The 12,248-nt window shown below is 43.5% G+C and overlaps 1 protein-coding gene across 1 annotated transcript; it reads left to right on the plus strand.

Moving 5' to 3' along the window:
* Positions 1 to 1,895: 1,895 nt before the first annotated feature.
* On the plus strand, positions 1,896 to 12,097 carry rps6kl1 (ribosomal protein S6 kinase-like 1; the record flags this gene model as incomplete). Its single annotated transcript, XM_080784201.1, has 10 exons — positions 1,896 to 2,031; positions 4,280 to 4,404; positions 5,952 to 6,044; positions 7,596 to 7,643; positions 8,522 to 8,654; positions 8,812 to 10,308; positions 10,415 to 10,504; positions 11,193 to 11,275; positions 11,376 to 11,471; positions 11,987 to 12,097. 10 exons carry the CDS (start codon positions 1,896 to 1,898, stop codon positions 12,095 to 12,097), a joined length of 2,412 nt encoding a protein of 803 aa, XP_080640327.1.
* Between the last annotated feature and the right edge of the window lie 151 nt (positions 12,098 to 12,248).

A 12,248-nucleotide genomic window follows, 5' to 3' on the forward strand; every position in this document is an offset into this window, starting at 1 on the left:
AATGGTACCCTTTTAGTGACATCATGCTCAGCCAATAGGAAGCCTCAGTCTGCTCCTGTTCCCGGAGACAAGCGTGTCTTGAGGCTGCTTGCTACTGTGGTGGTGCTGATGCTATGCAGGGCGGATGCCTGGTCCTCCCGGATAGATGGATGGATGCATGCATGCATGGCCGGGGGATCATCCATGATGATGGCACGTCGACGGCGGCCTCGCATCAGGTACACCGTGCGTTTGCGTGGATGTCTTTTAATCTGCGAGTCTGACTGTGCTATTTTAGTGCAATTTTCAATTCCATTGCTATTCACGAAGTGGAATGTGGAGGAGATCATGAATATATGCGGTGCTGCTGCAGGATGAGGAGGAGGACTGTCTGAAGATGTCCCCGTTTCTTTTTTGTGCAAGCCTGCTAAGGTCGTACGACGGTGTCGCGCGGCGAAAACAGCCGACCTGCAAGCTCTCGACGCGTCACGTCTGCGACGCGTTGAGAGCTTGTAGGTCGTGTGTTTTCGCCGCGCGACACCGTCGTACGACGGAGCGTAATTGAAGAATCAGTGCTAGAGGCTGCTGCCTCCATTACTGTAGCTACTACTGTACACAATCACGCGATGGACGTTCATGTTGATGTTAATTGTATTTCAATGCTTCATTGACAGCAGAGGGTTTTATTTAAAAATATTCTTGCATTAGTACAAGTTTACTATATAGCATTAGCACTGTTTGTTTTTTATTATATTGAAGTGTATATATAGGCTACACTTCAATATAATCAAAAACAGGAAACATTTACATTTACAAATATATTTGTAAATGTTATGATTGAAAAGGGTGAACCCTATTGTAAACAAGTGTAATGCTTTATGGTGTCGTCCACATAACAGTTTTTGTATTGAGTTGTGCTTGAAATGTAGCCTACTGTATAATTCTCCAAACTGTTAATAAATACTTCAATCAATCAATCAAATTAGACTTAACTGAGAAGACATTAAGGCTTTTCTTATTGTCTGGGACAAGAAATACATCTTTCCGGCTGATATGATATATCCTATACTTCAAAATTGCATTTTAAGTAGCCTATTATTGTGCTGTAGCCTATATACAACATGTAAAAGAGCCTTGTGACATAAAGAAAGTCGAAACAAAACAATAGCATCTCTCTGTCTGAGTCATGTCCTTGTCATCATGTGCGTTCGTTCGTTCGATCCTTCGCAGCTGGGCACTTTCCATTGATCGGTTGTGACCGCAAGCTTCTACTCACTTCCTGTTCTAGTCTGAAGGTTAACCCTTTCTTTCTCTCCTTTCTTTTATAGTGGCTTGGTTCGACATGCTCAGCAATAAAGACTCCAGCCTTGAAATCACAGAGGGGCAGACGCACACTCTGAGCCTGTTGACAAGTCACAGAGATGAATAATGCCACTGCTGATAAGAGCAGGGAGCAAAGGTGGGTTACAGTACACTACAGTCGCACACATTGCTACTTAAATATCGTTGCTGTCGGGTGGAAACCAAACCGTTCCCTTTTAATTATTAAAATGTCTTTGAAAATAGTGACGATACATGATCTGCGCATGATGAAGTACGGCTTTAATTTACAAAATAAAACTGGGGAAAAAAGCTGAAATATGGATACAAGTTTTCTGCTCGACAACAGCGTAAGAATGGAACCAGAGCTATGTTGTTGTCAGTTGTGTTTTCTGTTCTCGTTTCCTTTTATTGAAAAGACCCGCATAGCTACAGTATATAGCACCTGCATATCTGAATGTACATGGTTAGGTATCTAGGACCGATTGGGACAAATAAGAACACAGATATTAACACTTACATTTGACTGTGTAACCTGGTTGTGTGTTCCATGCTCAGGCCCATCCTGACCTTAACCGGGCCGAACAAGGGCCGCCATGGCAAAGCGCGATTACCTGTTGGAGGCAGCCAAGCAGATCCGCATGGCACTGGACCGCGAGGTCAACGAGGACTATGAAGCTGCTTTTAGCTACTACAAGAATGGAGTAGACCTACTGCTCAACGGGGTGCAGTGTAAGTGCACATTCTATGTTTGTTTTTGTATCAACCTGCTTGACAACTAGTTTATGTTTAAGTGAACACAGCATTTCAAATGTCCTTTATCACCACGCAGCTAAGCTACCAGTACATGTTTAAAGGCACTCGTTTCAATTCACCACATGAACAGCATACTGTACATGCCCAAAGACAACACGTGCAGTAGAATGAGAATCAGGCATTTTATTTGTCACATCACAGGTTTACTGTGGGTGAAATTATGTTTTGTTCGTGCATGCTCCATCATTTTGCAGTATTCCTTCATTTACTTGTGAAGAGAGATGGTAGAGTGAGAGCACAATCGAAAGGGCAGCCTATTAGTCATACACACACCGCTCACCAGTACCGCTCACTCTTGACTGACTCCCTGGTGATCAGACACACATGACATGGCCATAGAATACATAACCTGTCCTCAACACTCAACTCAAGTGGAAGTATTCTTAAATACCCTGAGGAATAAATGAGCTGTCAGTATTGTTTCATACCTGACTTGACCCTCTTTGCATCTTCTGGCTTTGGTGCATTTCCTTTCACCGTCTTCTGTTCCTGCATGGCAGTGAGCATAGACACACATCAACGTACAGACCATCTAGAGAGGCTTTCCATATCATCGACATAGTTTCTTCTGGGCTTCTAAGCGTGGCCTGTATCTTGTTATGGCTCTCCTTCTCTCACAGATTCAGTCCACTATTAATTAACACACTGTCACTGAGTAGATCCAACAGTGATCCACTCCCAGTCACTGACTGGCACCAGGCAGCATAACATTGAGAACATGTGCATATACTGTAGCGCCATGCATGCGTGCACATGGTTGGGGGAATGCAACACCAGCGGTGCAGAGAAGCCTCTGTACTGCATGTTTGAAGCCCCATCTGTGGCATTTCCAATACACAGGCGTGTGTCCACTAGTGTCAAATGCTCAAGGATCTCTGTTAGCGACTTGACAAAGAACTATCAGTGGACACTGTGACAAGCCTCTCATTGACAACATCAGTCACACACCTCGAAACAACTGAGCATTGATCCTGATGTTGTTAGGTCCTGCGTTGTTCCCAGGCTAAACGGAAAACATTCCAACTTTCTGCCTGGATATCCTTGGCAATGTTGCCCTGAATTAAGTTGTGGATTATATCGATCACAGAGACGGTCCTTTTAATCATTTAATTTTAATGCAGCCTCATTTTCCTCCTCCTGTGTAGCTTTAACTAGCTTAGGCCCCACAGTATCTTCCCTAGAAGAACCCCTGACACCTCTTCTTGACCTGATCTCTATACTCTGTCAGCTGTCTGACCCCCTGGAGGTTGTTGCTGTCAGCCTTTGAGCCGTTTAAAAAAAACAAGCTTTGGCACAATGTATTTTCTTTTTTCACGCTGTTCGGTCTCCAGTCTGACATTCTATAGTCACAGAAACGCTGCAGTCAGTCGCCTTGCTGAAGGCCAGGCATACAAAACAAAACAAAGCATGACATTCATTACAATACATCAGCCACTTCCTGCTTGTGCTGCCACTTCACCTGCTTGAACGCCTCTTCACCACAGGCTTTTTAAGCATCTCGTTTGGCGTGATGATTTAAAAACACATGCATCATAGCAGTATCAGTCTTTCTTGTTCACTTCTAACTCAACAACCTGGCTTGACTAGACATAAGGAGAGAGAGCTTATGAGGTATTAAAAGGTGCACGAACATTTGTGTTGATTTAAATTATTGCACATTAACTCAAAATAAGAGCCTGTTTTGCTCTGAATTTATAAACAATACACAGCTGAACTGACCTGTCTGTCTGTCAATTAATTCCAGGAATGTCTGTGTATCTGTCTGTATGTCGGATCAGTATTGACATCATAATACTGGCTTCATAGGCTGGCCTACTCTGACCAATTAGGCCTCCAGTAGTTAATTGGATTAATCATCATCAATGATGGCATTATCCTGACTGAAGCACTTTGATTAACAGTGCTTGATCAAAACACAGCTGATTGATGACACAATAGAAGACAGCAAAGGGAATCATCTTATTCATGTGACACGACTTCCTCATCCTGTTTGAGTAGTATATAATTGTGCCCATCACATGCTATGGGTCAGTGTGTTTATAACTGGCCACTTCCTCCCTATCACCAGATTTATATTGAGTCTATAGTACTATAGTAGTGGCTGCCTGTGATTGTATTGCTGTTATTTAAGTGGAATCTATGGGTTGTACTGTGGGTTGTACAGTGGATCCAAACAAGGAACGCCGGGAAGCCGTGAAAAGGAAGACAACTCAATATCTGAAAAGAGCTGAAGAAATCTTCATCTCACATCTGCAGGACAACTTAGGGAAGGGAAGCTCTCATCTCGGGGTAAGATACATATCCTTCACTGACACGAAGCTACCAAAGCAAGTTGTGGGGATTAGTGTCACAATGGGTGCATAATACTCCTGAATAATCTCCTAATTCTTTGAAGTGTTACTGCAAATCCCAACAGAACAAAATATAAAGGTTATATATTTTAAAGTAACTCATTCGGTTTTTTTAAATCTAATATGAAAAACAAGGCATACAAACATGACTACTAACAGTCCTACAGTCATGAGTCTGACACCCTACCCAAAACCCAACCACTAAACCTAACCTCACAGGAAGCCACAGGTTAGTTTTAACCACGGGTTAATAATGTGCCACACATGTCGGGAGCCACAGGTTAGTTGTAATGTCGGGAGCGACGGTGTTGTCGGACTAATGCCTGTCAGACTGCTAGTATGTCTAACAAACGTATGCACCCCTACCTGTCTGTCTAGCATCAAATGTTGGATGAGTGAGAACTTTCTCAAGCTAAACGAGGATAAGACAGAAGTTCTCATAATCGGTTCTAGTGAGCAGAAAGAATCAATAATAAGCAGACTTGGTAACCTGACTGTAGAAAGTAACAGTAAAGTAAAGAACCTGGGGGTTATTATTGATTCTGATTGAATTTCAATTCACACATTAATCATGTTACCAAGATTGCCTTTTTTCACCTTAGAAATATTGCACGAATCAGAGCCTATTTGTCCTTAGACGATGCAAAAACCCTATCCACGCCTTTGTTTTTTCTCGGCTTGACTACTGCAATGCACTTTTTTCAGGACTGCCTAAGAAAACAACTGACAGATTATAACTTGTCCAAAATGCAGCAGCCAGAGTTTTAACTAGAACTAAGATGAGAGAACATATTACTCCAGTTTTGGCATCACTGCACTGGCTTCCGGTTGTTTTTAGGATTGATTTTTACTTGTCTATAAAGCTCTCAATGGTCTCGCACCTTCCTACCTACATGACTGCCTGCCTAAATATGTCCCAAACCGCCCCCTAAGGTCTTCCACTGCTGGCCTGCTCGCTTTGCCAAAAAAAATGGCAACTAAAAAATACGGGGAAGCAGCTTTTTGCTTCTACGGGCCGTCGGCATGGAACAAGCTCCCACTGTACCTTCGTCAGGCAGCCTCTGTAGACATTTTTAAAGCTCAGCTCAAGACCCACTTCTACAACATTGCTTTTAATTGATCTTTTATTCTTTATTTTTGTTATTTATGTCCTCACTGTATTGCATTACTGCTTGTTTTTAATGTTGTTGCCTTGCTTTTCTTTTATCCTCCATTTTTCTGTAAAGCAGCTGCATTTCATGTCATGAAAGGTGCTATACAAATAAAGTTTTATTATTATTATTTATTATTATTATTGATTGATTGATTGATTACTTTATTGAAAATACATTCAAAAGGATACAGACACAAGGAAGCTGATAGGCTTGTTTCCGCTGTGGTCCGCTTGGGGAAAGGGGATGGGGAGCAACAATACAAAACAGACAAAAACAAAATACCTTTGTATTTTTCCTAGCTATAATGTCTACCATGATTTTCTGTCACCAGGGCTACAGCAGCCTGAGATTCCGACCAATCAGACATCTGAGTTCCCCTGTGGAGGACCTGGAGATGTGTAAAGTAGTAGGGGTCGTTGATAAGGTACGTAGTACTGTACATACAGTAGCACCCTTTGCACTCTTTCTTTGAAGAACATTCATTTTCTTACAATCTTGGCTGTACATTGACAATAATGACACACCGAAAACAGTGACGCCAAGGTTAATATGGTAATATACTGATGCTGTTATAGGGCAATAGAGGCCTTTCACAGAATACTTAGAATTCCTGTTTATCATATTGGAATAAATAACGATTGCTATATGAAAATAAACTATGCGCTGATAGACTGCATGAGATTATAACAATCCGAATATACAGTAAATTGTCTGAGTTGTATTAAATAAATAAAGGTCCTGTACTTGCGTCAGTAATTCTTCATACCGTAATTAAACCCTGTATTGGAGACCATAATAACCGAAAAACACAAAGCTGTTGCTTTTAAAATCCCCTGATCTTTTGTCCCTTCCCCAGTCCCCCAACTCCCCCAGTTCATAAAAGTAATGTAATCCAGAGTAAGTAATCCAAAGTAATCCAGTAATATTCAACAAAAACAAATCTGTCCAAAAATCTTGTAATCCTGAAAGTCCACAAAGTAAATAGAAATGCATTGCATTAAAAGAACAATTATATTCCTCTCACCCAAAGCTCCAGTAGATTCCAGTTATACACCATCAGAATATCTTCTTCATTTCGACCAAGTTTCACTTATTCAGATCTTAAAGTTTATCGGCCACAAAGTTCTGATTTGGATTACAATGTAGGCTTTAAAGAGTCTCTTAAACCTCAACAAACACTCTTTCACACCCAAAACAGAACCCCCATTACCTCACTTCCTGAAACTTGTATAGCTGTTCCTGGTACCTCACTTCCTGGAACATTCCAAGGTATCTTTAAAGGTAAAGTCACCAATACGCCATGACGCTTTTCATGGACGCTTTCATGGGTGGCAAACCTTGCACCGGAAGTTACATGTATACATGTATACATGGCAGTGGATGGAGCAGGTTGGACCAGCTCTTGAACAAACACTAGTATTTCTATTTATGAACCATAGACCATAATCGGTTCAGGAATATAAAAGAAGACATATCACAGGTTGTTTTCTAATTACTTGCTTTTCAATGTGCACAGAGTGCACAGTTTTATTTCATTTGAGGATTTAAACCGCAGCTGGTATCGTTTCGGTCTCGGAGGTACAGTATCACAAGATTTGGCTGCCAGACAGGAAACGGTGGACAGTCTCGCAATACTTGGCACGTTCAGATTCAGAATCGCACTTTGTACTCTTTAGATACCAATATAAAATGTGTACACATCGAAAAGCAACACAGCAGACAATAATGTGTTATATGCCTTCTGTTATTTTCCAGAAGCGATTACTTTAGTCATTCAGTCTCAGTCATTCAGAAATAGTGTTTCTTTATGAGCTGGTCACCGGGCTCTCAATGACTGCGTGCATGCGTGCGTGCATGTGTGTGTGTGTGTGTGTGTGTGTGTGTGTGTGTGTGTGTGTGTGTGTGTGCGTGCGTGCGTGCGAGCGGGTGATCACAGACTTTCCATCCTCTGAAAATGTTGTTCTTGCCTCCAAAGGTCTTGATTGTCCAAAGCATGGTCAATAAGGAGACATTTGTTGTGAAGGTGAGTTCTCAACTCTATTCTAAAAGACATTACATACGTATATGCTACAGGAGTTACTCAAAAATAGCCACTCTACAACCTCAAATACATTTCTTACATTTTGACAAATGTAAGCATGTTGTCTTATGGGGTCCCCTGGTACAATATTTTTGACATGAAATGTTTGAGTACAGTATAATATACAGCACTGAACACCCAGAGACAAAGCTTTTATCAACTGAAAGCTCATACTGTATGTTATGGGGGAGGGTCTGTGGCAGCCAGCCAGCTCCTGTATTCTGTGACGGCCCCGTTAATGGGAGTCCTGAGTATCTTTCTTCATTGATCTATCTAAAAGCCCTCTGCCCTCACCCCTTAACAGACAACATGCACCTCCAATTTCAGTAACCAGAGAAACATGCGGAAAGAGGCAGTTCCTTTTGCTCTTATTAGATAGTAAAGCAGGGGAAGGGAGGATACGGAGAGTGGCGAGAGGAGATGACAGAGGTGTTGAAACAGATTCATATCCAGGGCATCCCAAACTACTGTACTGTACTGTACTGTACTGTACTGTACTGTACTGTACTGTACTGTACTGTACTGTACTGTACTGTACTGTACTGTACTGTACTGTACTGTGCGTAGCGGGCGGCCGTAGCTTAGTGGTTAGAAAAGCGCTCTGGTAAGCAAAAGGTCACCCATGGTTCGCTTCTTGACTCTGGTCTATTTGTCAACGTGTCTCTTAGCAAGACACAAGAATGTTTCTGGGAAATTCAGCAATGCGTTGATATTATATTAACCAGAATATTTACTTCAAAATTTTGTTGAGTATTTACTGTGTGTGTGTGTGTGTGTGTGTGTGTGTGTGTGTGTGTGTGTGTGTGTGTGTGTCGTCGCAGAGCCTGGCCAAGTCGAGTTGGGAGAGCAGAGACCAGCCAACCATCATCCCCCAGGGGGTTCCGTACATGGTGAAGTTGCTGAGGTATTATGTCAGTGAAGACGCTGTGTACCTGCATCTGGAACATCTTCAAGGTGACCACCAACACTCTTTATCCCATTAAGACCTGAGGCTGGGATTTGTGTTTCAAAAAGCACAAAACACTTTCAAGATTTTTCAAAAAATGTTCCACCGTTGTCCATATTGATCGATTCAATGATATCGATTGGGTTTTGTCTTCTACTCTCTAAGGCGGGAGGCTCTTCTCCAAACTGCACAAGGTGAGGAGCGACAGGGTCAAGCAGCACAGAGAAAGCCTCGGTCCCATCCAGCATGGGGTGAAACTGAAGAACAGTCACACGTCTCCCTCCATCAGCACAGACTACCAGCACAACAACCACAGCGGAAGCTCGGCCGTGACCTCCCTGCCAGAGACGGAGAACGACGACGGCCGCGACGCAGAGTCCACCACCTCGTGGTACGAGACTCAGCAACGCCTGGAGAGCTGCGGCACCCATTCCTACATCGAGGAGACGGGCTGTCTGCAGAACACGCGCTCCGCGGCCTCGTTTTATGCTCGGCTGGAGCGGCCGACTTCGCTCTCTGATCCCACAAGGACACACGTCAACCCCCGTATCCATCCGCCAGCCCCCAGTCTGTGTTTGCAAAGCAAATTAGGAACTCAGGAAAAGCCCGCTCTTCCGCTCGCTTGCGCCCGCGTCAGTCAGGCTCTTGGTGTCATGTCGGAGTTTCACAAAAAGACAGCCGGAATGGGACTGATAGAGTGTAGCTCCGAATTTGAAGTTGCTTGGAAGACTGCAGATCCGGCACAAAACTCCAAGACTATAAACCCCTATGCAGTTACTGACGCGGATTTAAATAGAACTCAAGGACATACCGCACCGCATACAAACAAAACAGGGTCGACAAGCGTGGAAAACACTGGTATGAGTCCTGGCTCACAAACAAGTTCCTCTCCGGCCGTTTTGCAAATCCCCTTTCATTGCCAAACCCAGATGCACGGCAGGGCACCGTGGATCTCCAACGGCCCTCTCGAGGGACCTGTGTTAAGCGACACAACCTCGTATGTTGGGAACACTGCAGACCCGAGCAGAGTAGAGGGCCAAATCACCTGTAGTCCCACGGCAGATGAAAGGAACGCTATACCGGTCATCAAGAGCACAGACAGAGCAGTGTTTTCTGAGTGCACGGACACAGACACATTAGGAGGCGACCGCTCTTCCTCTGCTCCTGGCTGCCACAGCGGCGCTGGGGGGAAACATGGGGCGCGCCCCGGGATCTCCCTAGCCCTCTCGGGGGGGATGTTCCCAGGGGAGGCCCGCTCCAAAGAGCCAGGAGAGGAAGTGGAGGAAGCCTGGGAGTTGCTGAGCCCCGGGGGGAAAGACGGCCCGACTACCAGGGAATTAGGGCCCCTGGGCGGCGATCCGTATCCGTCCCATCCCCCAGGGGCTCCGCCTCAGAGGAGGAGAGGAGACATGGATGCCTTTCTGAAGTCCGAGGGGCAGGAGGAGGACCAGATCATCGAGGTGGACGGCTGGTGTTACCTGCCGCGCTTCACAGGCAAGTCTCCCGGGGCCGACGAGAAGGCTGGCCAGTTGGGCTGGGGGACGCCCGAAGCAGAGGCGCGGGTCTGGGGGGCACAAATCCTGCTGGCCCTCGAGAGTCTGCATCAGCAGGGGGTCCTGTGTCGGGACCTCAACCCTAAAAACATTCTACTTACCAGCAATGGTGAGTTCATCCATTTCCTGAAAATCAGCCTGCGCAAGGAGAAGACGGATACTTTTTATTCTTTTAAACATAACATACTGTATGTAATAATAACTTGTTTCTCCAGGAAAGGTGTGTCTGTCATTTTTTGGCCAGTGGAGTGAGGTTCAGTCAGAGATCAGCCCCAGAGCAATGGAACAGATGTACTGTGCACCAGGTAAGAATGCTGTAACACTTTACTTAAGTGTCTCCCAATGTATGTATCATAAACATATTGTAGAAATACAGCAACACTGTAGACATGCATAAGTCTCTCATATGTAGTCTCTCTTGTAATGCTTTATAACAACAATCGTAAGTTAACACATTATAAAGCATTTTATATCCCTTATAAGGTAAATTATAAAAATGTATTCTGCATATTCATATGCGGCCACCAATTATAAATTATGATACCTGACCGTTTAAGTCAATATAAAATGCTTTATGTGTTATTATTATTGTTATAAAGAATTATTATTATTTAGGCATTTAGCAGACGCTCTTAATCCAGAGCGATTTACAGTAAGCATTATAATTTGAGTGCTTATAACTGTAATGATATGTATATGGAGATTATAATGTAATACATGATTACGGTATAAGTATGTTGTATAGTTCTATAAGGCATAATAGACATGGGTTTTAAGAATAGTGTTACCAAAAAGTCTGATACTGTAAAAGCTACTGGGTTCCTTGGTAAAAACCCACCACCTAGTGGTGGTGGTAGAGGCTAACATGTTCTGAATACATTTCCTTTTTTTTTGTCCGATGGGTTCCCAGATTGGTGGCACAGTAATACAACACATCAAATAATATGAAAACACATTTGCGTGATTATAACGTAATCTAATTTAAACCAATAGAGATTGGAGGAGTGTCCAAGATCACAGAAGCTTGCGATTGGTGGAGTCTGGGGGCCTTGTTATTTGAGCTTCTGACAGGAATGGTAAGAAGATCTTATGTGTTGCATCTCAAACAGCAAAGCTCATGAATGTGACATGTTGGAATTAGTGAATGGCAACTCATACAAACCTCCTCCTCCTCAGCCCCTGTGGCAGCTTCATCCAGCAGGAATACACTCTCACACCCAGCTGTTCATCCCTGACCACCTGAGCCCTGCGGCTGCATCCCTGCTCACCGAGGTGAGCCCTGACCAACTTAAACCCTAATATGGTTACCCGGAGTTAGTCCCTCTGGGCTTTATACTAGGGTTGTTTCTGTTTTCGCTCTACATTAAATATCATAGCCGATCTATGTGTCACAGCTATTTTCTGCAAAAGCTTAACCCATTCAGGCCTGACGTCGGGAAAAAAAGAAAAAAAAAATCTAAATCATGACAATTTTCTGAAAGATTTGAGGAACATTTTCACGATTATTCTAAAATAGCAGACCTACAAGCTCTTGTGCACCACTCGGTGGCGCGCTATGAGCTTGTAGATCTGCTATTTTTCAATAGCTGCTAAATTATAACATAATGTATTAAAGGAGCAGTTCACCCAAGAAATGACTTATTTTCTATCAATGACACCCCATGACGCATTCCTGAGACAATAATTTGTCAGCAGGAGACTCCACGTTTGTAGTATCGGCCTCAGGTCTTAATGGTATAAGCAGTAGTACTGTGTCTTCAACACTGTGTTTTGTCTGCTCCCTATAGTTGCTTCAGTTTGACGCTGGCTATCGCTTGGGCTCTGGAGGAGGAGGGGTGAGCGACATCAAATGTCACCCCTTTTTCAGCTGCATCTCCTGGAAAGCGCTGTCTTGCTAGCTGGACACCTCTGCTCGGTGACCACAAGTCCTGTTGTCATTTTTGTTTTTTTAAATAGCAAAAATAGCAGATCTGCTATTTTCGCTGTTTTCTAACATTTGACGGCCAGTTTTCTTATACACTATAAAATAAATGACATGTCCACAAGGTG

The sequence above is a fragment of the Protomyctophum bolini genome (genome assembly GCF_963924005.1).
Source record: "Protomyctophum bolini genome assembly, chromosome: 15".
NCBI classification, from domain to species: Eukaryota; Metazoa; Chordata; class Actinopteri; order Myctophiformes; family Myctophidae; genus Protomyctophum; species Protomyctophum bolini.